The 27,602-nt window shown below is 53.9% G+C and overlaps 1 protein-coding gene across 9 annotated transcripts in view; it reads left to right on the top strand.

The window, feature by feature from the left end:
• The window catches only part of TRIM9 (tripartite motif containing 9), a 148,911-nt gene that overhangs the window by 60,534 nt on the left and 60,775 nt on the right, over positions 1-27,602 (top strand). For all 9 annotated transcript variants that reach the window (XM_059723394.1, XM_059723393.1, XM_019494112.2 and 6 more), the window contains exon 2: positions 26,790-26,885. In XM_059723394.1, coding sequence (XP_059579377.1) covers positions 26,790-26,885 — 96 coding nt within the window. The remainder of the gene's footprint in view (positions 1-26,789; positions 26,886-27,602) is intronic.

Genomic DNA, 27,602 nt, shown 5'->3' with positions numbered 1-27,602 from the left:
TCATGAATAGTTAGATCGCTCCCGCTGGGTGCCCTTCTGCCCTCCAGCTCCAAGCCCTCCAAGAAATAGGCCTAGGAGAAGGAAGGCTTGTGTTCAGTCAGACCAGCCGTGGAGAGAGAGGAGTTAACCACCTACTCATCTGCCAGTTCCCAGCCCCGCTGACCACACCTCAGCACCTGGCCAGGGTCAGAGGGCAAGATCAGGGCAACCATTCACCCCAGGGATTGGAGCGAGGCCCAGGGACTGCTGGCCATGAGGCTGTGGCATTTAGCACTGCTCAGGCATCCCAGAGTTGCAGGGTCTGAAGCCACCATTCCCTTAGTCGTACATGTGCACTCACCCTCGAGCACTGGGCACGCTTCAGGCAAGCCCTGGATCTAGGCTGGTATACTAGCAGTGCTTGTAGGCATGGCGTTTCTCAGTTGCAGGGAAGGGAGGATGGCATGACCATGTGTTGGCAGCTTTTCCAGTGATGAGGTTTAATGTTTTCATTGAGAACAGGCTGTTCCTCCAAGTTCAACGATGAGTCCGGCTGTCTGCAGGGGTCAGCGGGCATAGCCCAGCTAATCCAGTGGACGTACAATTGAGAATCCAGCTCATGTGTCTAGGGCATAGCGAAACCTCCTGCTGCGAGAGAACGCAAGCCATGCATCGGTGCTGGTTTCTGCCTTTCCCTCTTCTGCCATCACGTCCGTTGCTGAAACATATAAAAAACCTGACATTCAGCAAAGGAGCCCCCGCATTTTCCAGCCCATTTGGAAATGCCACCAGCCACGCATTGGTAACGATATATCAGCACATCCTGGAGGGGATAGCAAGCAGCCATCATGGGCAGTCATTAGGGTGACATTTCTTGAGGCATGCTTCAGCAAATCATCAAAGAAAGGATGTGTTTGCGGGTGTTGTGTAGGTGTCTGACTTGTGCCCTGATTCATACAGGGCAGCACTGAGCGAGGCAGTCATTCCTCAAACAGCTCATTGCAAAGCTATCAGCCCATTATGAGGCCTGCACACTGATACCGGGGCTCTAATACCTATCAACACATCACCTACTTTCGTGGCGGCTACACATGCCTTCAAACCAAAGGTCAGCTCTTGTTCTCATTTGCTTCCCGGGAGCAGCTGACTGGCCTTGGGTGTGCCTGGGTGTCGAAATGGGGAATCTTTAATAAATGCAAATTGTGGAGGAAGCTCAGCTGTGCTGGGAGGTGCCCCTGAATCAGAGGGAAGTAGCAAAGCAATGCGGCTTGTACTCCCCAGACCAGCGATCGCAGCACGCACTGATGTGGCACTCCGTGGAGACCCTCTTTAGCCTTGCGCTATTCAAGAGCATCTCCCATCAGAGTCAAGGAGCATCACGACTTTCCACTTCAGCTTTCAGCTTGATCTCCAGGAGAGGTGAAGACGAGCTCAGGAATGTAATAAAGGAGGCAGAGTACCTGCTGCTTAATATAGAGGCATAAATGAAGCCAATAAGGAACGAATTAGGGGATATGGCTAATAAGATCTTCTATTCCCATCCATGGATACCAACTAAATACTGTTATTCCCATTCTACAGGTAGGGCATCTGAAATACCTTGATCAAGGACTTTGTGTAGACTGATGGCAGAACCAGGTCTGGAGACTCCTAGCCTTGCCAGCGGTGTGGTGTACTGCGCCCCTGAGACTGAGCTGGCCCTGACGTATGCAATAATATTCTGAGCCCTGAAAAAATGAGATTTGATAGTGACCCACTGGTCAGTGCACACAGGCCTGGCTCAGCTTTCATTCAATGCTCGCTTTGTCCATAGGTGTTGGATGGCCTTCAAAGCTCTGGATAAATGAACTGGTATCATATGTTCTCTGAGAAAACTGACTTTCCTCCTCCCTCCTGAATGCTTCACTTAATCAGTCGTTCATGTTTCCAGAGCAATTGCTGTCCAACAGAGCACCCTGGTATATCAAGCCCGGCCTTACTGCCATCTCTGTTCTTCCATTAGCCGGCCCACAGTGCCCCGTATGACCAGGCCCTCCTCTACCAGGTGCCCAAGCATAGTTGTATTCCACCCAGCTCCAGTCCCCGAACACTGTTAACATACCTGCTTCTGTAGCATGCCATCATATCAGCCTTTGAAGCTCCCTGCCCCACTTTCTGCTGCATGTGTCAAGGTTTTTAAGTCTTCCTCAGTTGTTTAATAGTTTCATACGTGCTTTGAGTATTGGCTGCAGCCCAAGCTGGGGATGATGACCAGGTTGTGCCAATACTTCTGCTGGGACTTAAAGCAGGAGGTTCCTGGCTAGAGCGTCTTGCCCCTCCACTCAGGGTCAGACAGATGCTGCATTTGGGGTCAGGAAGGAATTTTACCCCATGCTCAGACTGGTATGGACAGGGCAGGGGGTTGCCTTCCTCTGTAGCAGGGGTTTGGCCTCTACCCGGGATCTCTTGAGCGTGTATTGACAACATTGCATAGAAGCAGGATGTTGGCTTCTTTGGTTCCCCTGCTTCACCTGTGGCAGGTTTGGGTGCTATGCCTTGTACTGTCTCAGGCTGACAGTACTAAGATTTACTGAGAGGTTAAACAATGGACTTGTATAGGATGGTTTTTGGTCATGGATGATTCTGCCTCACGCAGGGGTTGGACTGGACGTGACCTCTGGAGGTCCCTTCCAGTCCCCCTTCTCTATGAAATCAATAGGGAGGAGGACCCACACACTCTGGCTACAAATGGGCATTTTGCATTTGTCCCTGGATAAAAAGGTCCATGGAATAAGTGCTATCCTGAGACATCGCAGAGTGCATCTGAACAGTTGTGCTGGGATTGCATTATTGAAGCAATGGCAGAAAAGCATCAGGGCATTCAGCCACTCACTAAACCCTGACTGGAAGGGCGATGTGTGCACACACCAGCCCGGAGTAGTAGTTCTGTTCTGGGACGAACACAGGTACAACTTGTCCCAGGGCAAATGTAATGTCTGTTCCCAGCCTCTTTGTTTTAATGCTTTCTCAGCTCTCTGGCATGCTTGAGCCACTCCTAGACCTAATCACCACATTTCCAGGCTTGATGGAGTGGTTGAGCAGTGCATATTCAAGGGGAAGTGCTGTGCTAGGAACATGGCATAGACACAGCACAATGAACTACTGGTGGATGCCTGACCTAGCTTTGAACCAGCTAGGATGGGTACTGGGAGCTGTAGGGTTGTGTTAGCATGGTACCCACTATACCAATATACCCTGCTTCTCAGCAGGACTGCTCGGGCCACCTGTAGCTCTGTCCTGTATACGACCAGGATGGAGAAGATGAACTTTGAATGAACACAGGCATGCACAGCGGAAGAAAATAATGCTCAGGTCATGTGGAAATTGAAATAGTACCACCTAAAGCAGAAGGCAGGGCAGGGCAAGGCAAGAAGGGGAGAAGAAGGCTTGAGAGCACAGCATGCCTGCAGCATGGGCCAGTCAATATAAAAGGATGAATGTTCATTGATACTGAAAGGAAGCCCTCTATCCCCAAACAGGGACTTAGACAAAGGGAGTTTACTTTGTCGAATGGAGAACTGGAATAAAGAGGGAGTGCACTTGTCTCTTCTCAAGAGTGCCATTTTATTGGAAAGCTAAGCATAAGTTTAACCAGCATTCAGATTCAGGCAATGGAAATGCAAAAACATACTCACTCCTAGGAGGATGAGTATAGGTTGGACCCCAGGAACTCCTTCAGTTTTTCCAGCAGCTCAGGTCTGTGATTCCCCACTTCCCCCAGGTTTTACAATAATATATATAGACAGGGTGTTTATAAAGCCCTTGTGCAACTTTAAACTTTAATAACTGGCATACACATGATAGAAGCAAACTGTGAATGGCGATTGAAAGTGTAATTCATTAAGTTTTAACACAGCTCAAATTTCTAGATTTCAATACAACCTCCATCTTTGGTGATACCTCATTCAACCCGATTTTCCAACTCATAGAAAACATTTTCCAGTTGCTGCTGAGTGATTTCATGAAATGCATTTGTGATCCTTATACTATGCATAGATTACACTATGCTAAAAAAACTTAATGAATTGTGCTTTCAATTGCCATTCAGTTTGCTTCTATCATATATGTATATTGAAAGTTATTAAAGTTTAAAGTTGCACAAGGACTTTATAAACACCCTGTATATGCGTGTGTCTGTATGTGTATACATACATCCTTACACACAGGTCCCTTCCAGTCCTACTTCTTTATCACAAACATATACCCACATGTGCATGCGCATGCAAACACACACATATTAATAATATGCATCTATCCACAACCTGATCAGCATGTGTTAATGAAAGGGTTGATCATGACACCAAAAACTCCCCCAGCTAAGTGAAGAATTGGTGTGAAATACTTAACCAGTCTTTAACTAGGATGGTCTCAGTTGTTCTGGGTTAGGTGACTCTTGCAAGAGAGTGCTGTTCCTTATGGTAGTGGGTTTCAGTTGTTTGGTATGTGTGACTTTAGTCAGACACTTAAGCCAGTGCTTTCTTTTCTTACACCAGCAAGAACATGGACTCTGGCCTTGCAAGCCTGGCTCTATGCCAGGTTACCAAAAACCTTTATATAACGGAGGATGTATACAAGATGGAAGCACTTATGCCAAGGCCTCTTATAGATTCATAGATTCATAGATGTTAGGGGTTGGAAGGGACCTCAATAGATCATCGAGTCCGACCCCCTGCATAGGCAGGAAAGAGTGCTGGGTCTAGATGACCCCAGCTAGATACTCGTCTAACCTCCTCTTGAAGACCCCCAGGGTAGGAAGGAGCACCACCTCCCTTGGGAGCCCGTTCCAGACCTTGGCCACTCGAACTGTGAAGAAGTTCTTCCTAATGTCCAGTCTAAATCTGCTCTCTGCTAGCTTGTGGCCATTGTTTCTTGTAACCCCCGGGGGCGCCTTGGTGAATAAATCCTCACCAATTCCCTTCTGTGCCCCCGTGATGAACTTATAGACAGCCACAAGGTCGCCTCTCAACCTTCTCTTGCGGAGGCTGAAAAGGTCCAGGTGCCCCAGTCTCTCCTCGTAGGGCTTGGCCTGCAAGTCCTTAACCATATGAGTGGCCCTTCTCTGGACCCTCTCCAGGTTATCCGCATCCCTCTTGAAGTGTGGCGCCCAGAACTGCACGCAGTACTCCAACTGTGGTCTGACCAGTGCCCGATAGAGGGGAAATATCACTTCCTTGGACCTATTCGTCATGCATCTGCTGATGCACGATAAAGTGCCATTGGCTTTTCTGATGGCTTCATCACACTGCCGGCTCATGTTCATCTTGGAGTCCACTAGGACTCCAAGATCCCTTTCCACCTCTGTGCCACCCAGCAGGTCATTCCCTAGGCTGTAGGTGTGCTGGACATTTTTCCTCCCTAGGTGCAGCACTTTGCATTTCTCCTTGTTGAACTGCATCCTGTTGTTTTCTGCCCACTTGTGCAACCTATCCAGGTCTGCTTGCAGCTGTTCCCTGCCCTCCGGCGTGTCCACTTCTCCCCATAGCTTTGTGTCATCCACAAACTTGGACAGAGTACACTTCACTCCCTCGTCCAAGTCACTGATGAAGACATTGAAGAGTATCGGTCCAAGGACCGAACCCTGCGGGACCCCACTGCCCACACCCTTCCAGGTCAAGACCGACCCATCTACCACGACTCTCTGGGCATGACCCTCCAGCCAATTCGCCACCCACCGGACTGTGCAGTCATTCACATCACAACCACTTAACTTGTTCACCAGTATGGGGTGGGATACCGGATCAAAGGCCTTCCTGAAGTCTAAGTATACGACATCCACACCTCCTCCTGTGTCCAGGCATTTCGTAACCTGGTCATAAAAAGAGACTAGATTGGTCAGGCACGATCTGCCCGCCACGAACCTGTGCTGGTTTCCCCTAAGCATAATTTGTCCTGCCGGGCTCTCGCAAATGTGAGCCTTGATAATTTTTTCAAAGACTCTTATATGTTCCCTACAGGTATATGGGCTTCTGTAGTTCCCTGTCCATTATTATGGTCCAGTACATATGGCCTGAGAAGTCCTGAGGGAAACCCTGGCACCAGTCTCTAGCCTCTGTCTATCCCCCCCAGGAGCGGAGCATGGCTGGTCCAGCGCTCCCTGCCAGTCCTGGGCATACGAGCACTGCCTTGTCCTGCTCACCCCCGCACACAGGACGGGATCTCTGTCCCACACTTGCTGAGTGTGCATGTCTGCGGGATCCTGTTGGTGCCCACAGCGCCCACATCCCTCCCCTGGGCTGGACTGATCAGACTGTAGCTCTGATCTTGCAGTCTTTAAGGGATGCCTCTGGCTTTGCTGCGGTGCTTAGCAAGGTGTCATCCTTCCATTATACATGCAATAAAAAAGAAGAGGCTTTCACTAAACACAGAAAAATCCTGGGCAGTTCACGCAGGGAAGAGGGATTTGGGAAACGGCACTGGTGCGTTTCTGGGCTGGAGGCAGTGACCGTACTCTACGTGTTTCTGCTCAGGCCTGTAGCCCCGTGGCATGGGCCCTGCCTGCCTCCCTCCGAGCTGAGGCTCATTCTCAGCCGTGACCGTCCAGAAGAGCGACGAGATTTGGGCAGCAGCTTCAGCCTTTGTGAGCGCAGCAGCAGGGTGTCTGATGGCCTGTGTCTAGACAGCCAGGGGAGCAGCATGCCCTCAGTGAAAGCTGCTTGCAGGAGATATGGGAGGGGAGAAGGAGGTGGAGGATTAGGGGCCTCAGCAGACAGATCCGAGCGCTCAGCGTGTAGCGCTGCCTTTAAATTTGATAATGCTGGCTGTCTCGCCTAGAGTCACGCTGCACGCTGCTGGAGGGAGGGCAGGTAACTTCAGTCGTGCAAGGCAGCCGTGGGCTTCGGTGCTAGCTGAGGTGGCTGCTTGCTGGACGCAGGCCACGTGACATGTATAATCAGGGAAATTGTCACTCAGGGAAGACGTGCAAAATGAGAGCAGGGAGCCTGGCATTCGCTCGTGGGGCTGCGGGGAGAAAAGGGGCTCCATGTGCAGTGTACAGGCTCCATCCCTTGACGAGCTGAGCACCTGAATGGTCCTGATCCCTGTAGAAGCGCCAGGTGTTGGCACCCCACAGGGTCAGGGTACGAGCCACTGTCCGGTTCCTGCTTCCCCGCACGGTGCTTGGGTCCTGCAGGCTTCCAGCACAGGAAGCCAGGCAGCAGCAACCCCAGTTCCTGACCCCTGGCCTTTCTGCACCCCAGAAAGAGAGAGGAGTAGTGGGCTGGCTGATTCCTAGAAGGGCTCTGCTTCTCATATTGCAGGGGAACCTGGGATACATCTGAGTGCCACCCTCGAGAGAGAAGCAGGGGCTGGAATAGATGGGGATGGGCAACTCATGTGATTTGGCCTAGGGGAGGATGACCTTCAGGTTGGGCCTTGCTCACGCAGTGCAGACCTGTGAGGTCAGCCGGAGGCACTGGTAGCGCCGTGCAGCTGCAGTTCAGTGCAGCTATCCTAGGGCTATCCAGGGTGGATCAGAGCGATGGTGTCTGCAGCATCACGGGGGAAGACACCCCCCGCCTGGCTTTTGTACCTGGGGACACAGCAAGGCAACTCTCCCTTCTCGAGGGCCCTTCAGGAAGCCCTGGAGCTTCAGGAGGGGAGTCTGTACAGAACAACACATTCAAGGCCAAAGAGAGAGACTGAGGAGAGGTGTTGCCAAGACTGGATATCAGGAAAAACTTCTTCACTGTGGATCTGACACCTAGAGAAGGCATAGACCCTCCATCACTGGAGGTGTTCAAGAAGAGGTTGCACGGGCATTCGTCAGGGATGATGTAGGAGTAGCTATACCAGTGCTCTGGGCTTTGCTGGTTGCCACGTGGGGCCAGCAAGGAATTATTTTCCCCTCCTACTGCTACATGTTTTAGTGGGCTATTTTTTTTAAGCCTTCCTCAGATGCATTGGGTGCTGGCTGCAGCCCAGGCTGGGGATGGGGACTGGGCTGTGCCAATGCTCCTGCTGGGACCAAAGCCAGAGGTTCCTGGCTAGAGGGTCTTACCCTCTGCTCAGGATCAGACCGATGCCACATTTGGGATCAGGAAGGAATTTTACTCCGTGGTCAGATTGGTACGGACTGGGAGGGTTTGTCTTCCTCTGTAGCAGGGGAGGTGGCCTCTACCTGGCTTGTCTCAAATGCATTGTAACACGTTGGCTGTCATGGTCCCCCGGCTTTACCTGCGGCTGGTCAAGATGATCTGTCTTGTGGTTGTGTCAGGGTTGACTGCGAAGCTTTGCTTCGAGCTCAGACAGTGGGTTTGCATGGGGTGGTTTGGAGTGGGCTGCTCCTGCCCCAGGCAGCGCGTTGGCCGAGATCACCCCTGGAGGTCCCGACTTCTCTGGGACTGTGCAGGGGAGGACGAGTGAAGAGGGACACTGAGACACAAGGGAAGAACAAGGATGAGAAAAGGGAGTGGGGAAGGAAGGAGCAGAGGTGTTAGCTCTGGAACGAGGAGTGGACGGGAGCAGTGGGGCTGGTGGGTGGGATCGCAGCCGTGCCTCTGTAGCTGCAGCCTGGAGGAAGCCAAGTGGACGCCCCCCAAGCAGGGGAGACCCAAGGGAGGCCTCATTATACAGCCAGTTGCAAGAGCTGGGCAGCGGGGAGATCCCGCTCTGTGCAACACGGCGCTTCCATGCGCGGGTCCAGGCCTTGCCTTGCAGCTCAGGGGCTCTGGCTGGCTTGCACTGCAAGGCTCTTTTGCACCGACTCTCCAGGGCTGGTTTCAGCAGTGACACCTCCACAGCCTGGAAGCATCCCGGGGACTGCCCCTCCAGGCAGGGGGACGTGGCCCCAGGATGCACGCTCTAGGGGCTGCAAAGCTTTCACATCCCTTCCATCCCCTACCACCTCCCCTGCTGCCCGCGTTCAGCAGGGATGGAAGCAGACCTGGAAAGATCCCCGTTTTCATCCTGCTGCCCGTTACCATAGCAACTGAACACTTTCCATGTGAAACATTGGTGATGGAGCCCTGACATCAGCTCACATCCCCTAGCCGGGGGCTCCAGCGTTGTCCCGAGTCTGTGTCACGGAGCACGGTGCCAGCGCGCACTGCTTCTCAGGGGAGCCTTGAAGACATCCCAGCCGTTTGTCCCTGTGTAGCAGGTACAAAGATCCTGCCTGAGCTGGCAGACATGTCGTGGTGTGGCACCAAGCTGCTTGCGGAGACTAGAGGCAAGAGATGCACCCAGCCCGTGGCTTGTCCCTCAGTCCCACGGAGCAGCCGGGTAGCCACATGCATGCAGGGGTTGAGGTGGTGACATGCATTCCTGCAACGCACAGCCCGGGCCCCAGCGGTCGTGTCCGTACACTCTCCCATGCATTACAAAGCGAGCAGCACCAAGGCAGTGCCCTTCCAGCCTGTGCTTACCACCCAGGCTTTGTCTCTTCATGCCACGAGACCCACTGGCACAGAGCAGGACCCACTGTAGGAGGAAAAGCAGCCTTTCCAGAGATGCCCAAGCAAGCTATGGGCCACAGCAGCTGTGCCTGATTCCCAGAGCAGTGCTCGGGGTGCAGGGGACAGAACAGCTCTCAGTGTCCTGCATGCATGGGACGTGCTGGCTCCCAGCACATGGCAGCTGCACCCAAGACGTCCGCATCCCCCAGGCATGTGGAAACTCTGCTTGCCAAGGTGCCTTGGGACACCATGCATCCAGGGCAGCTCCATCCAGCTGAACCTCCCCTCCAATGCCAGCTGGTTTGGAAGGGGACAGATGGTGTGCGTCCCCCTGGCATGGGAGGAGCTGTCTCATGTCACAGTGGAGCAGCGCCAGCCGCAGGCCCTTTGCCCCTGCGGGCTGCATTTCCACGGCAGCCCCTGGTGCTCCTGCCAGCTGCTGTCAGGATCTGCGTTTGCATGTGAAGCATCAGGGAAGGAGGTCACACATCTGGGACCTGGGCGGCCTGGCCCAGCTCAAGTAGTGCTGCCGACTCCGTGCAGCTTGGCCTCCAGGAAGGAGCTGGATGGCAGCAGGATCCTGGCAGTGGGTGCTCGCCACTGCCCCACCTGTGTGTCGCCGTGCCCCAGAAGACTGCCCTGCTTTGGCAGCTCCCTGCCTGCCTTTCATGTGCATCAGCAGAGCCGGGAGCCATACGAGACAGGCGCCCCTAATGCAGTTCATTTCCTAGGCACGCGCCTGCTTCGTTAGCATGCAGGGTCTTGGTTTCCCTCTCCTTTCCCCGGCATAAATCAGGAGTGGTGTTGATGGTGGGACCCTGGCGTGACAGTGGTGGGAGGGAAGATAGAGCTTGCCAATGCCCTCGGCTTGGAAATCATCAGCTTCCAGTCCCCTCCCGCCCTCAAACATTCATGTCAAGAGCTGCAGCCGGCCCCAAGGGAGCGTTCGCTGATTGGAAATCATGCACCGCGCCCGTGTTCCCTGGCTTGGCTGCACAGCCCTGCCTCAGCACACCCAACATGTGTGTGTGTGTGTGTGTGCACGCATGGGGGGGTGTGTATGTATGTGTGTATATGTATGTATGTGTACGTATAGGTGTGCATGTCTGTATGTATGTGGTGTATGATAGACAGAGTCTTTTGGTTCGAGTTGATAGCTTTTATCAGACCAACTTGGAGGTGAGTTGATGTTTCTATCGCGCTTTCGGATAAGCTTGCTAGAAAAATCAAATCAAGCCCCAGACCCATACGGCTGACTCCAAAAGAAAACTCCCAAACATGCATGTGGTGTAGGTATGCATGTGTGTGCATGTGTGTGTATGTACATGCATATTCACGTATGCATATGTAGGTGTGTTTGTAGATGTGTGTGTAGTATGTGTATGTGTATGGATGGGTATGTGTGTGTGTGCATGTATTGGATGCCAGTCTCATGCCCTTCCACCTGCTAGTTCCTGGCTGAGGGCATGTCAGATAGAGCATCCTTGTAACAGAGGCCTGTGAGGAGTGAAAAGGCCCGATACCCACATATCCCCAAAGCTGGGCGAGTGCCAGCCCAGCCCCTCTATGGCAGTTAACAGGCTGAATGAAACCGTGTGGGCTCTGCGGTCCTGTCTCTCACACCCAGGACAGAGGGAAATAGCATTCCCCAAGGCTGCTCTTCACTCCAGCACACCCAGAGCTCATCAGGATCGGTGGCGGCCTTTCCCTTTGGCTCAGAGTAACACCCTTCTAGAGACAGCACCCAGGGGAGAATGCACGTTTAGGGAGGAACAAATAGGTCTCTGGGGTTCTCCATCCTCTAACACCCCCCAAAAGCTTCCAAGGCAGGAAGGAGACCTGATGCATCCTTTCCTTGTTAGCAGCCCTGAGAGCCACTCCCTGCAACGGCCTTCAGGATGTGAGAGCTCCGAGTTCATTGTATGTCCCCTTCGGAGGGTGCACAGCATGTCACTAGTCAGCTGCCTCGCAATGGATGTCAGAGGCGGCTTTGCAGGGTTGGGGAGCGGTATCTCTGCAAGCAAGGAGGAGCAAGGAGGAAAGAGGCTGCGGGATGAATCAGGAGCTGCAGCAGGGAAGGCTCCGAGCATCCAATATTAAATGAAAGGGGAATGAAAAATCACTGGATCTGCTGAGAAATCCTAGTCCTGTCTTCCTGGCTCATTGCAAAGGGCAGGGAGGAATAGGCTAGAAGCTGCATCCGCCCCCCGTTAGCTGGGGTGGAATCGCTCCGCTGTACGGAGGCAGGTGCTGAGTTGGTATCATTTGATGTAGCGTAGGGCAAGGGGAGCACCTGAGGCCACCTAGGCGGACATCAATCCCAGGAAAAAAGACGGCAAAGGTGGTAGAGGAGTTGGTGGCTAAAGAACAAAAGGGAGGGAGTATAGACAGAGCCGCTCAGCGCAGAGAACTGGCCTTATCAGACAAACCCAGTTTCTTTTTGCAGGGAGATTGGCTGGGCAGTAGCCACAGAGACCTGGGACACGTAGACCTTTGTGAGACGTTGCTTCTGCAGGACACAACACAGGCTCCTGATTAAATTAGCAGTGCTGTCCTGCATCCCCAAAACGCACGGTCAAGGCATGAAGGACTATTGAGGGGCTCAAGAAGCAGATGTCAATGGGGAATTCATTGACCGGAGATCGTTACTCAACCTGATGCAGTCCGGCCTGCCCGTGGGCAGTCTGGAAGCAAAGGCACAAGTATCGCTGATGGACTTTAGCCAGATTCAGAAAGGATTGGGCACATTCTTGGAGGAAAGGGGCATTAGTTGCTATTGAGCATGGGAGTAAGGGGCACAGCCTCTGAATTAAAGCTTCCTAGACCTTCAGTACTGGAGGCTGCAAAGGAGAGAGGAAAAGGGGGAAAAACCCCTGCTCAGACCCAGTTCACTCTCCCTTTCAGCCTCCGCTCTGTGCCCTGGTGTGACACAGGAGCCTGGGCAGGACGGACCTATGGTCTGACCCAGTATGTTCTTACGTTCTTAGTGGAAGTCAGGCTGACCAGAGGGATGGACAGGACGAGGACGCGACAGATGTTCAGAGCAGTTAGGACAGCAGCCTAGGCCCATTCAGATGGCATGGGTTTTCATGTAGACCGATGCCAAGTTAGATACCTAGGAGCAAAGCTGGCAGGTTGTGCCTGCAGCACAGGGGACTGGGAAGCTGCAGCTTGGGGCCGTCATGTAGAAGCACCGGGCCAGGAGTCGGGTGGGTGGCAAGTGTCGATTAGCTGGCGGCTCTGAGCAACTCCTGGTGTTTTCAGCCCGTGGGGGTTTTGTGGCATCTGTTTTGCCATTGTCTCGCTGCCCGGTGGGGGCTTGATGGAATCCAGAATTGCTGGGTGAAACTCAGGGGAAACTTCCAACCTTTTTTTCTATTCTGGGTAAGAAGCAGAGGAAGCCTCTGATTTTTCATGTCGTTTTCTCCAGACTCCGTTCCCTTTAGATGAATCCCAGTTGCTCCCAGAGATTTTCTGGTGGTTGTCTCAGGCAGGTCACGACTTGCCAGGTGAGCCTCAGTGCTCATCCTACCCCAATGGCCAGATGTGCAAGAGGTTCTCGGGGCTCTTCCCGCCAGCAGTGAAACAGTTATGAGTGTAGCACATGTGGTGTAGACGTATCCTTCTAGCATGGGACTCTAGCAGGCCAGGCAGGGTAAGCCATGCAAAGAGGATGTTGGTACAGCTCCTTCCATGTTTCCCATTGCTGGAAGAATCCAGCCCAACACGTAGCCCCCTTGCTCTTTGAATGGAGGAGCAGCCAGCCGTGGTTCAGCTCTGCCAGCTGGCTGAGTTTTCATTAGCACCTTCTGGGTCAGTGGGGAGTCATTCACAGTAACCTCGCTGCAGAGCTGTGATTGCCCAGTCCTGCGCTTACACATTTCCGTAGAATCACAGACAATGAGGGTTGAAGGGAGCTCAGGAGGTCACACTTAGTCCAGCCCCTGCTCCAAGCAGGACCAGCCCCAACTGCATCATCCCAGCCAAGGCTTTGATCTTAATAACCTCCAAGGATGGAGAGTCCACTGCTCTGAGTAACTTGTTCCAGTGTTTCACCACCCTCCTGGTGATTACACCAAGGTGACACCACTCCCTCACTCGCCCACTAGTGTCACCGTGGTGGATTTCTCCCAGGACCCGCCAGGCTGAGAGTGACCCACCAATATAGGGAGCCCTTGGTATTGCTGTGGCCTTCTTGATGATGGGGATCATTTGCCAACAATGACAACACATCATTTTCCATGACAGATCTGATTACTTGGGGAAGGGGGTCTCCTCTTAAATTCAAAGCCGTCTCGGTTTCAGGTAAATATGGTAACAGGAACCCGCGAGAGGCCAGAGTCACCGGACAAGGGGCAGTGTTGCAGTCGCAAAGGAGGAATGAGCTTGCAGGTGATTGGCGTCCATGGGCTCCGACATCTGATGCCTGCAATGCGCCTTGCTGAGCGGAGAGCATCACCGCGATGTGTCGGTTCAAACGCGTGCCATTGGGTGTGCTCAGCTGCCCCACGGATGCCTGCAGTCAGAGCTGGCACAGCCCCTGTCTTCCCCCTCTCGCCGTGCGTGCATCGGCATGACAGATCCATTAGCATTGCTGACGGTTGACTTGGCTAACGGGCGCAGCTGCCAGCTGGCTGGTGCCGGGAGCTCCTTCCCCACAGCCCCCGGTTCTGGATGAGAGCATGTCAATCAGATTGCAACCCTCTGGTGTAGTTACTGGTGCCAACACAGCCCACAGCAAGGCTTCTTCCATCATATCCCTGTGCTAGGGAACACACAGAGCATAGCCATAGGCAGACTGGATCTGATCCATCATCTGTGTCATCCGGCACCTGGTTTTGATGGGAAGCAGGGGCAGGTGCTTCAGAGAGAAGGGCAGTGACTCTGCAGTAAGTAGATGCAGGACAGTGCTCTTGCACTGCCCCTTGGGGTCTCCTTTAGTCCGTCTCAGTGAGAGACTGGCCTAAACCCTAATGCATAAAATTAAATATCCCTTCAGGCCAACGTTATGCATTAACAACTAAAGCCCTGGAAATGTCCCGGTCCTTTTTGAATCTACCTGTGTTCTTGCCCTCAGGGATCTGCCATGGAGGAGAGTCCCACAGGGTGAGCGCACAGGAAACAAACACAGATCCTTTTCTTTGGCCCCTGGCAGACGTGCAGGGAAAAGCACAATGGGATCTAATGTGTGATCCACACACTCATGCTTACTGTTACACATGGGATTATGCATCAGATCCCATCACCCCTTATTGCCAGTGCAGAAGGAGCTCGGGATCACGATCCTTCTGCGTCAGCAAGTAGCAAGCTCCTGTGGCTGGGAGCCCCGTTAGGTGATCCAGGCTCCCAGCCATGGGGGGTCCACCTAGCCACACGTTCAATTAATGACATGATAGGAACCAGCCACGAAGTCATTACATATTATTTGTGGAATAAGTTTGTAGCTTATGCCTGGTTTTATGGCGCCATTCATTGCTTTAATATGGGGTCAGGTCACAACAAAAGATGTGATTAACAGAAAAGGAGGGTTGGAAGGGACCTCAGGAAGTCACATCTAGTCCAACCACCGGCTCAAGGCAGGAATATCCCCAACTACATCATCCCAGCCAAAGCTTTGTCTAGTTGGGTCTCCAAAACCTCCAAGGATGGAGATTGCACCACCTCTCTGGGTAACCTGTTCCAGTGCTACCTCCTAGTGAGAAACTTTTCCCTAATATCTAACTTCAACTTCCCTTCCTGCAGCTTGAGACCATTGCTTCTTGTTCTGTCATCTGCCACCATTGAGAACAAGTTAATTATGCCTCAAAAGTAACATCCCAGAGGCCTTTCTTTCAAACTTGCCACCTTTTCATCACCTTGAACATCCTTTGTAAGGTCTCCTTCCTCTTTGTCTGGGCTCCCAGGACTTCTTGCCCTCTCACCTTGCTGTGGCGAGCCCTGTCCTACACCGCAGTTCATTCTGCTTTCTCTGAGAGTAGGGAACTGCCACAGAAACGCGGTGCCAGGGAAGTGGTTGACTTTCCAGCCCGCCGAGGCTGGGATACGAGCAGTTCCCAGGACCTGCAAGCATTGCAGCGGCCTCACTGCAAATGAAGGCAGCTGTTCAAACGGGATTAATCTGCCCTGCTCTAAGCCAGCTGCAAACCTGCAGAAGAGCATTTGTGCAGGCGACCCTGGCACCAGCTGAGCTTAAAAGCTGGTTTTCATTAAACCCACACAATTTGTGCATGCACAGACCAGGGTGCAGGGAAGGCAGCTGTAGGACTGGGAAGAGCAATTCTTTTTGCCCTTTCTAATGCCTGGCTTTTTGTCCAGGTTACTGCTTGCAAAGCAAAATAGGAATGTGGAAAACCCAATGCAGGCCACCTGCAAGGCCCATGCCCAGCACCTGGTTATGTGCAGATACCCACCATAGCTTGCCATGTCCTGGGTCTGTGTGACGGCATGCTCTTGGGATCCTACCTGGCTTCAGGTCCCCTCTGCCCCCCTGTTCACTGAGCCGCAGCAAGCCCAAGGGCTGGTGTGAGCACCATTCAGGAGCCCAGTTCCCATGCTAGCTGGGCAATGCATACCCTGGTAGCTATTAACAGTGCCAACCCCTTCCCTGCACACCAGCTGTAAGCCATGCAGATCAGGCTGCCACAGCTGCCAATCGAAACCAGATGCTAGCAGAGTAGATCTCAACCCTTTTAACCTCCAAGCCCCTCCATAGCTTTTGTGAATTTTGGAAATGGCAACCCTGTTCAAAAGCTGATTTCTATTTTGCAGCGCTTCCCTGGGGGCAGGGGAGCAGCCAGGAAGAGACAAGCTTGTGCTGATCTCCTTGCCCCTCAATGAGACATCTCTTCGGAGAGCGGAGGGAGTGGCTGGCTTTCATAGGGAGCCGGTGCATTTGGTTTCAGCCCAAACCGAGCCTGGCTTTTCTGCCTGTTGCATCTGCTCCCTGCTTTGGGTCCAAGTCTCTGCTGAAGGGAAGACAAATAAAGTGTCAAAGCAATCCCATGTTTCAGGCATGTATTTGGTAGCCATGTTGGTCAGAGACAAAAAGAAATGCAAAAATCTAGACCTCTTGGTTCAGAGAGGATACCTTTTATTAGACCAACTGAGAAATTGCCAAAAAAAATCCAAAATTATCCAAAAGCTTGCAGAAAAAGATTTTTTTTTTTTTTTTTTTTTTTGCCATTTCTCTGTTGGTATAATAAAAGGTATCCTCTCTGAACCAAGAGGTCTAGATTTTCGCAAAGCAATCCCTTTTCTTTCAACATGCTGGGGGAAAAATGTGCCTGGGAGTCCAGCTCCAAGGTCCCCAGACCAGCCACGACTCCAACAGCTTCAAGACTGCCAGGCTGGGAGCAGGGTGCTCTGGGACCTGCCATTTGAGCCCAAAGAGCCATGGCCAGAGCCCTCCATAGCAGGAAGCCTAGCAGCCATGCTCAATGGACTAAAGAAGGTACTTTGGTCCCCCGATGGGTGCCTCCTTCCCTGTGCATTTCTGGGAGAAAGGATCTGGCGAGCTCATCTGCTTTCTCTGTGGGCACGGAGGAGTCACAGCCAGGTGCAGTGGGTTAGGAGCAGGACGGTGGCAGCTCACCGTGGGCTCTATGGGCTGATGCTCGCCAGAGTGCATCGCGCTGAGCTTGGGAAGAGCGGGGCAAAGATGTTTGCATGGAAAGGTGCATTCAGGATCCCTGTTCTGTCTCCAGCCTCGTCTCCCCAAGGGAGCTTGCAGCAAAGAGAGATTGCTCCACATACCTGCTTTGCATTACCTGCCACACGACAGGCATGTCTAGACAGACAGACAGATATCGAGTCACTCCGAGGCGTCACTTCTGTGTAGGATGCCCGCATTCAGGCTTCTGCAGGCAGCCTGAATGTCAGGGACGTGTCCCTAACCCATGCAATGAAGCAGCTAAGAGTATACCTATTGATGAACCTCATGGGGAACCCTGTGAGATACAGGCCAAGGGTGGCCAACTGCATGGGGCACGTGAGCCCTGGGCACTTAGTAAAGGTTGGCACCAAAATGGAGTGGGGCCCCTCTGTGGATTATTCCCTGTTGTATTGTGCCACTGATTGCATGATTATGTGGCCAGGTTGCTACTTAGGATGTGATTAATTGGTTAATCACATCCTATGTGTAACATTTGCTAAGGACCTGTGTGGCTGGAGGCTCAGCCCCCCTGTGCCTGCTCCAGTAGCCCAGGGTGCAACTTAGATAGCCCTTGGGGGTGCAGGGTCAGAGTGGCACTGGGGAGGGGGGTGGCGCTTAACTTGTGGTGCATCAACCAAAACATTTAGCTGCCCATCATAGAGGCCTCGCTAGGGTGGCCACTGGCCCATCCCCAGAATATAGGAACTCCTTGCCGCCCCTCCCACTGCCCTTTCGGTCTCTGAAATCCCGGGACATACCCCCCCACAAACCTGCTCCCAGCTCACTCCCCCATTAGTGCTCTTCCCCCGTGGTTTTCAGGCACTTGCAGAGCGATGGCACCCGTGCCTCATAAATCAGGGCCTGCAATACGGTGCCGGCCGTTGTGAATTTAGAAATCGCATCGATAAAGGTTTGACTGTTCAAAAGCCTCCCTGAGTTCCTCAGATAGGAAAGAGCCCAGGGAAGATTTATGGTGGTATAAAAACGCGTTATGAAGATTGCGCTGGGGAAAAAAATGCCATGATGAGATGCTAACAACGGGATTGTAAATGTAACACACTTGTGCTGGGTCCCTGCACTAATTGCTTGTGTGATTGAAGTGCAGCCTGTGGTTTGTCATAGGGCTGCGCTCCCAATATTGGTTATTTCCTGGTCCTGATTTCTTGGTGTGTAGCACAGCTGGGATTTGGGTCCACTGCTTCGTAGGAGGGAGGGGAGCAGGGCCCAGCGTTGCATTGGGAGGGGCACGTGGCTTGGCACTGGATTATTCATGCTGTCTGCTCTGCAGAGCTGTGGCAGCTGGAGGTATAAAGAACCTCACCCCCTCGAGACAAGGGAGCTGTCTTAGCAACACCCCCCACCCCATCTGGATACAGCTGTGCAGACATCAGAGGGCTCCTGTGAGCTGTCATGGAGGGAGGCAGAGGGCACAAAGCCAGCAAAAAGGCTCCCTGCGCTGCATCTCTGCTAGGATGCTGTCGCCACAGCTTTGCCTGCACAGCTCTAGCAGCAGCACCCATGTCATGTAGACCAGCCATGAGGATCCATTTGTGCAGGGTTTGGGGAGGCGTTGGACTCTCCCTCATCAGCAGGACATAGCTCCTGCAGGAATGGTTCGGTAGGTGGTCTCTCGTGCCCCTTCCTGCCCTATGGCTTATCATATTATGATCTGGCTTTCTTTGCATTGCCATCTTGCCTCAGCCTCTCCCCAGATCCCCCACCTTGGCCTGACCCCATGCCCGCACCACACCCTGGCTGGACACTTTCCCTTCCAGTCCAGCGTGGGTTGAGGGGCGATACCCAGTCCCAGGCCAAGCAAGGTCTCTGCTGCCCCTCCCTGTGACCACCGGGCCTGGCCAGCCATGCAAAGTCGAGCAGGGGCATGGGCACAGGTCCTAATTTTGTGGATCACTGACAGGGCATGGGTTCATGCCAGGTAGCGCTGATCCACCTCACCACCAAAGTGCAGATCTCACTGCAGAAGGGGCATGGTTTTCATTTTGGAAATGGCTCTTTCCTGCCTCAAAGAGCTGAACCCGGGAGGCCCGGGGACCAGCTGGCACCAGATCACCTCGGCCTGGAGGCTGACGGCAAGTCCTGCCTTTGTTCCCCTGCAGAAAGGCTGCACGGGAAAACCCTCATACAGCTAACCCCAGGGATGGCATCCCCAGAGCTTTGCATAAGAGCAGGTGGGTCAAACATACAGCCCACAGAGCTGTTCCTCCAGCCCGCAGGGCTCCTAATGGGCTGGGAATTCGGGGCTGGGCTGGGGTCTGCCCTGGAAGTGAGGGTCATGGGGACCTATTGGGGACAGGCTTCAGTGGCAGGGGTTAGCGCTTTCCCTACCTCTGTCCCTTGTCCTGCCATCACCACCACTGTCCCCACTGCCACCAGGTCCAGATCTGGCCCGAGGAAAGCAATCCTGGGTGCAGCATCAGTGCCTTTAATGGTGCCACACCCATTTACACCCACAGAGGATTTGGCCCCCATGGCACAGCATTCCCCAGGGAATGACACCATGGGGCCTGATCCTGGTATCACTCCTCCACGCCACTTCTTCTCCAGGTGCAGCTCGTGGTGCAAATCAGAGGCAGGCCTGGAAAACGGACCTCGGCCTCTGCCCCTTATGCTTTGTGCAGGGTTCATTTGGGCAGGCTGCATCATTTATTAGCAATGCACTCCCTGATTGACTCCACAGCCCTAATGACTCTGGCAGCATAAATCTCAGCAGAGATGCAGAAATCACCGAGGCTGTGTGAAAGCTCCCTAAGAAAGCAGCCACAAGGTCATTTGCTGGGCCATTAAGCTGCTGCCCCTGGTTTATGAGCTAATGAACCTGAGCCCGGCACTCCTTTATTTTTAATTTCAGCCCAGGCAGTGCTGTGGTGCCAGGCACCAGGCGATGGTGACCTGGCGTCCCCTCCTGCACTGTCAGTCACAGTCACATCCTCCCGTGTCCCTTGTTGTGCCAGCCACTGGCACGGATCTGTAGTAAGATGCTAAGGCAGAAAAATCAACTCACAAGCCCTGACCAAAGGCGAGACTCTGCGAGACTGTCATACAGACGCACCGGGGCTGAAATCGGCTATGCAGAGCACGCTGCCGGCAGAGGAGAAGTCAAGCAAGACACCTGTCACTGATGTGGGAGTAGAAGAATTTGCCTCTGCATCTCAATTGTCTCTGGAGAGATGGGGGAACCAGCTGAGCAGCACGCCCGGCCGACGCTGAATGACATCTAACAGGGCAGCTGGGCAGCAATTTGGACTCAGCCCTGTCCCCAGAGTCAAGATTGAGGGGTGGGGAATAGCTCGTACTGGACTCAGTTGTGTCATTGAGGCTCAGAGGCAAGCTTTGAGGCTTCAAGCAGCCGGCATCGCATCTAGGAAAGCAGCAAAATCCAGGCTCGCACAAGTTAGAAGAGTGGCTCTAGCTCATCCTGCTTGTGTTAAGAACGTGACCACCTGAGAGGGAAGGAGGCCATCGCCTCTGCAACAGGTTGCAAACAAATAGCAAGTCTGATGCTGGTCCATGCAGCTCAGATGTGTGAGGCGAGATCAGATCTTTCACTAAACCAGCTTGCAGAGCTGGGAGAGATAGCAGACGAGTTCTTGGGCCTCTAGCACCCGCCTCTGCTGGAAAGGTCTCTCTGCCATCGTGCCTGTGGTCTGTAATGGAGAGGAGATGGACATGCTCCATGTTTCTGGCCGCAGAGGGTAGCCAGCAATCCTGTTTCGGGTGCGAGATGCAGGGCCTGCATACGGGTACATCTCTGCCACGTTCCCAGGCAAGAACGGGACGTGTGGCAAAGTGGCGTTCAGGAACAGCGGCTTCCCGTGGTGCCATCGGCCTGGCCATGCAAGGCAGAGGCTAGCATGGTGCACGTGCAACCAGGAGCGCAGCATGGGCTCCCAAAGCTGCCGGTTGTGCCCAGCTGCCCTCACCAGCAATCGCACTCAGCCCAGCCTCCGTGGGTGAAAGACGCCCCCTGACCTCCCTCCACAACACTCAGCGCAGTCACAGGTGCTTGGGGATTGGCACAGGAGGGAAATGTCTGCCACCTGATTGTCCATGCCTGATTATTTCCTCCATGCTGCCTCTGATTCCCTAGTGTCAATCCTCCTTGACTGCCAATCGCCCTTGGCAGCATGCTGAACTCATTACTTGCATGGATGTAAGTATGGGAATGAGACCTTTTGTAGCCTTGCTAGGAATCAAGCCAGCTCTGCTGGCCGGTGAGGCTAGAGGAAGCAGGCCTGACTCCCCCACCAGGCTTTGGCCTCAAACCTGGGACCCTAACCTGCCTAGTACAGCTGCTCAGCCCAGGCTGCTACCTGCTCAGTTGAGCACTGGGACTGACACCTGCCTTCTGGGCCTAGCCTCCCACCCACTCCCTGCCGCTTGTAAAAGGGGAACAAGACCCAACCTTGTACCCAGGCTGCCTCATCCTTGGTGTGTGCCTCTACTAGACTCTCTGGCTCCCTGACCTGGCTTGCCCATGGACTTTGAGTTCGGCCTCACCCTTTGGCTCCCTGACCTGACTCTGGTTGGATCTCCTGGATCCCTGACCCAGCTGGTCTCCTGGACCTGACCCTCAGGATCAATGCCTTGGTGTCCCAGACAGGTCTTCTGACTTCTTGGCTCCACTACACTCCAAATCTTCAAACTCCCCTTGGATCCTGGTTGCTTCTTGCAACCATGGTGGCAGCAGACCTGGCCAACCATGACCTGGCATGACACCACCTGCCACATGGGCATTGTCACCTGCCCCACTGCCCCTTCCTGCTGCACCTGTAAGGAAGATGGGAGTTTTAGAGGGGGATTGGTAGTGCTTCTTTTTTATGTAAAGACAGGACATGGAGCAAGGACTCTAGGGACCCAGATCTTTGCCACTGGCTTCCTGTGTGACCTTGGGCACATTAGTCTGCCTCCTTGTCCCCACCCTGACTCTTCTCTGTGAAAATGTCTGGGCCTGGGGCTGCTGTCTGTGTATGCCCATACGCAGAATAATGTAGTTCTTGTTGGAGGCATCAAAGCGATGTTACTGAGACACCTTGGTTACATGATGTTAGAGCATTATTCTAATATTATAAAAGCCTTAGTCTGTCTGTCTTTGGGGCTTTGGCCCCTTTTTGGCTCAACACCGGCTCCCCATGTGCGGTTCTGGCCCCTCTGCAGACTGGCTTTCTACCTGGGGATCAGCCCCCTCTGGCTCCAGTTGCCTTAAGGGCTGAATTCATGGCCTCCATCCTCCCCTACAGCCATGCCCAGGCCTCACAGATGTTTTATCAGTGATCTTTGGGTCTTTAGGGGCTTCATCTCTCCTGGCTTTAGCCCATTGTTGTTCTGGCTGCAAGCCTCCAGTCCTGGCCTGCTTGTTCTGGCTTGATTTTCTTGGCCTGCACCTTCCCTGTATCTCAGTCCCCAGGTTCCCTAGCTCTGTCCCAGGGTTTGTTCCAGCCCTTTGGGGTCCCAGACCCAGGCAAGCAGCTCACAATTTATCCTAGCTCCCTGGCATCCCTGACCCAGGTGATGCTGCTGACAGGTGGGTCCAGCCAGCCCCCACCCAGCATCCCTGGCCAAGGTAAGGCTGTTCTCAGTCTATCCCAGCCCCTGCCCACCCCCAGGCATCTTTGACCCAGGGCAAAGCTACTCCCCATGTAACCCATCCCCCTGGCACCCCTGGCCCAGAACAAGGCTGCTTTTGCTTTGTCAGCCCCTAGCCCTTGAACTAGGCTAAGCCCCTTGAGTACCTGCCTCTGCAGAGCCACCGTCTCCTGCCTCTAAACTGATTGTCTTTAGCCTCATGCAGCCTCCTGGATCCCAGATCTGGGAAGGTCTTTATTTGGGCTTCAGCCTGCCCTATCATGGGGTACTTTTCATGGGGCACCTCCACCTGTGGCCTCCACACCACCCCCACCAGCTGCACCCATTCCTCTGTGCCAGCTCCCGTGCACTCATCAGCCCCTGTTACCAGACTTAATGCTAGGCTTTAGGTAATAGCACTGAATTCATAAATGCTTGAACAAGAATAGTCTGCTCCTTGAAGAGAGCATTTATTGAGCACAGCAATTTGCAATTTTAAGTATGCGACAAGAAACAGAAAAAAACCCAACTCTGCCTAAGCTAAGACACAGGCAAATAAGACACGGCGACAACACGCAACTTAATCTAACTTAAAATACAATCTAATAATTTAAAAAGACAACAGAAAGCCTTGCATGGAGCTTATGTGTCCTAAGGGCAGCGTAGCTCCTTGTAGCCAGATACTCAGCAGGTCTTTCTAGGAGATCCACGGGTCTCCTTCGGTGGCGAAGGCAGTCTCACAGGCCTCGTCTTTGCCTGCGTTTTTATAGGGATCTGCAACCCCTTCTCCCCCTTGGTCCCTCACATGTCCCATGTCTCTCATGCATTCAGCATCTCTGTCTCTTGCTGGTTCTTAGGTATTTCAGTCTCTCATCCCTTACAGGTTTTACTTGAAATGCAGATGTAGTCCCCTGCCTTCTTCCCCTCCCCTGCTACCTCATGTCACACACTTAACATCTGTCACGGTAGCTTCAGCCCACACTTGTGATGACTGTGTCAGGTCTTTGCCAACAGCCCCCTCCGGGGTCTCTCAGGGTCCCAGCAACTCCGACCCCATAGCCACCAGCTCTTGCAGCTTCCCCCAAAACCAGTGTTGCCACCCAGGCCATCGGGTAATCCACTCCCAGCAAGAGTCGGGGCCAAACTGAGCTCCGTGGCTGAGGGACTTCAAAGTGGGGTTGTGAATATGACTCCTCCCTGGGTGTCAGTGCTGATCACCCTGTAACCCTCGCTGTTAGGCAAGTGCCAGAGGGGGAAAGTAAGTCACGTAGGAGACAGGGGCCAGAGGACTCCGGCCCTGGAGGGATCCAAATCCACAGCCCCTGCCTCCAAGGACAGTGCCCTAACCACCAGACTACCAATGAGACCCGGGTAACTTAGCCTGGTGCTAGCGGTGCCCCCAAGTCCCATCTGGGCATTCACCCTGGTAGCTGGTGCCTGCAAGGGGATGTTGCTGCTATCCTCATGTTCTCACAGATATTGCCAAGAGTCATCGACTCAGAGACCCTTGCATAGTCTAAGGAAATAAAACTTGCAGCGAGGGTGCATACTGTGATCTGCCACTGGGATGCAAACTCGGGGTAGAATAGCATATCAGAGCTACCCTCTGGCATCTGGAAAAGTCATTTTGGAGTGGGGAACACCGCAAATTTGTTCTGTTTCCTGCACCAGGCTGATAATCTACTTAGGAAAAGCAGGGGTGGGACTCTATCAGGTGCCCAGCATTTCACATCAGCAGTGGGTGCTCAGGCCACTTGTGTAAGTGCCTGGCTGTGGATTCAGTGGCCTGGCATTAGGTGCTGGAGTTTGAAACTCAGAGCCTCTTTGTCCACTGAGGGTGCAAATTATCATTCGGAGAGTGGGAGGTCCTCATGCCCACCAAGGCTTAGTATGGCACCCGGCACAAGTACTTTCCATACCCCAGCAATGAGCCCCACGCTTGGGAGGGAAGATCCTGATGGCCACTCCAGGGGAAGGAGAACAGGTTGGGGGTGCAGGGGATGCTCTGGAGGGAGATGTAACACAGGGACCTGCTCCCCTGCAACTCGGTCTGTGCTGCTGCAGAACTGGGGTAAGGGAGAGATGAAGACCAGGCCAGTGGCTCTGAGCAGTCAAAGGGGAGCCTGGGCCCATTGGCCAGGAGGCTGCAAAAGGGCTTGTGCACCCTGAGCTGCCTTGGCCAGCCTCCGTGGAAGTGCAACCTTTTCCTGAGGAGGTGCACCTCACGCACGCCAGGGGCCTTTTGCAACCCTCACCTCCATGTGGACCCCGTTAATGCAAAAGGGGCCATTCGGGCTCTCAAAATCTGTGTGACAAGGTCGGGGCCTCAAGCCCTGTGAGGCATCTCCACTGCATACGCCTGTCTGAGCCCCCATGGGAGGTGGGACTGCACTCGGACACCCATTTTGCAGAACAGGGCCAGAGGCACAGAGCCCCAAGTCCTTGCGGGGAAGCAGGCACCCAACTCCTCCTGCTCTACAAGCCAGCGGGAGTGAGGCACCTACACCAGGGTGCTGAGGGAATTGGCAGGGGTTATCGCGGGGCCCCTGGCACGGCTTTAGGAGCACTCGTGGTGCTCTGGCATGGGTTCATCAAAGGCAGGTCCTGTCAGACCAACCTGGTGGCCTTCTATGATCAGGTCACAAAATCACTGGATGCAGGTGTCGCGGTGGACGTAGTCTTTCTGGACTTCAGGAAGGCTTTTGACACTGTCTCTCACCCCATTCTCATTAAAAAGCTAGGTGACTGCGGCATTGATGCCTACACAGTCAGATGGGCCGCAAATCGGCTGGAGGGCCGCACTCAGAGAGTGGTGGTGGACGGGTCATATTCAACTTGGAGGGAAGTGGGCAGTGGGGTGCCCCAGGGCTCGGTCCTCGGGCCCACACTGTTTAATCTCTTTATTAGCGACTTGGACGAGGGGGTGCAAAGCACCCTGTTTAAATTCACTGACAACACCAAGATTTGGGGCGAGGTGGGCACGCTAGAAGGGAGGGACAGGATACAGCTGGACCTGGACAGGTTACAGGGGTGGGCAAATGGGAAGAGGCTGGGATTCAGTACTGACAAGTGCAAGGTGCTGCACTTCTGTAGTAAGAACCAGCAGCAGACCTACAGGCTGGGGAACTCCCCTCTCGAAAGCATGGTGGCAGAAAGGGATCTTGGAGTCATTATTGATTCCAAGATGAACACAGGCCGCCAATGCGAGGACATGGTCAGTAAAGCTAACCGCACCTTGTCGTGCATCCACAGATGCATCACGAGCAGGTCCAAGGAGGTGATCCTCCCCCTCTATGTGGCACTGGTCAGGCCACAGCTGAAGTACTGCGTCCAGTTCTGGGCACCGCACTTCAGGAGGGATGTGGACAGCATGGAGAGGGTCCAGAGGAGGCCACCCACATGATCCGGGACAGCAGGGCAGGCCCTACAATGAGAGGCTACGGGACCTGATCCTGTTCAGCCTCCACAAGAGAAGGCTGAGGGGGGACCTGGTGGCCGTCTATAAACTTACTAGGGGGACCAGCGGGGAATGGGAGAGTCCTTGTTCCCCTGAGTGCCTTCCGGAGTAACAAGGAACAATGGCCATAAGTTGATGGAGAGTAGATTCAGGCTGGACATCAGGAGGCGCTACTTCACAGTCAGGGCGGCTAGGATCAGGAACCACCTTCCAAGCGAAGTGGTGCTGGCTCCTACCCTGGGGGTCTGTAAGAGGGGGCTTGACGTGTACCTGGCTGGGGTCACATGAGCCCACTTTTCTCTCCTGCTCAGGGCAAGGGGTCAGGCTAGAAGATCTGCAAGGTCCCTTCAGACCCTATATCTATGAATACACACCCTGAAGGTCTAAGCCTGTGGGGATGGGCCAAGGCCACCCAGGAAAGTCTGCCGTGGAGCTGGGAATTGACTTTCAGCCTCCCGCAGGCTCTGACCCCTAACCATGGGACTCCCTGCAAGGGCAGCATCCAAGACTTGCTAATGGTCATGCAACCACTGAGGGTGGCGTGAGACCCAGACTCCTAATGCTATGCCACAACCACTGGGCAGTGCTGCCTCCAGCCTGGGCAGGAGCCCAGGTATGTGCTCCGTGGTGCGCATGAACGAATCCCCTGAGGATTGCTAACCTGCCTTTTGTCACCTTCTGTCTTCAGAGCCAGCTTTCCCAGGCGCTGAATGGGTTGTCCGACAGAGCCAAGGAAGCGAAAGAGTTCCTGGTGCAGCTGCGAAACATGGTTCAGCAAATCCAGGTACGGTCCCGTCCCGTCCTGACAGGGAAACACCCCTCCACACATGCCCTGGGCACGTCGATATGCCCTGACAGTGGCCTCTTCTGCTTTGGCTTTGTGACTTTCCTGACCAAATGCACAGAGCCAGCCCCTTCAGTGCCACCTTCTGCAGCCCTCTGCTGTGCCCGTGCTGCCCGGTAGCTGCTGGGCTGGCCTTGCTGCTCACCTCCGCTCTCTGGGGTTGGTCAGCCAGCAAGGAGCAGCTCCCCCAGCCAGGCTCCCAAGCCCCCAGCCTGGGCATGGAGCAATACTGACTCCAGGTGCCAGTGTGGGGACTGGCGTAGGGTCTGGTGTCCTCAGGACAGCCAGTGACCCAGTGGGGGAAGTCACTGCTTAGAAGACACTTTCTTCCAGCCTCTCCGGCCGAGTGGAGCCGCATCAGTGAGTCAGTCTGGTTTGTAAACTGTGGCGCGTTTGCCTTCAGCCTGCCATGCTGCCCCGTTTCCCCTGAGAGGGGTTCGCAGTGCAGATAAAACCAAGCCACTTGGCACAGGTCTATGCAGCTTTCCTCCTGCCTCCGATAAAAGAAGCCCCTTCCACTCACTTCCACTGGGTGCACTGGAGACCCGCTGTTTGGTAAAGTAGGAGTTTGGGGAGCCGTCCCGGGTGGCTCAGAGCAGTCAGGAGCACCCCCTTCTACCACCCAGGGGCACTCTCGGGGCCCATCCAAGCCCTGTA

The sequence above is a fragment of the Alligator mississippiensis genome, chromosome 2 (genome assembly GCF_030867095.1).
Source record: "Alligator mississippiensis isolate rAllMis1 chromosome 2, rAllMis1, whole genome shotgun sequence".
NCBI classification, from domain to species: Eukaryota; Metazoa; Chordata; order Crocodylia; family Alligatoridae; genus Alligator; species Alligator mississippiensis.
The sequence above is the reverse complement of the archived record's forward strand: the minus strand, read 5'-3'. Positions and strand labels throughout refer to the sequence as shown.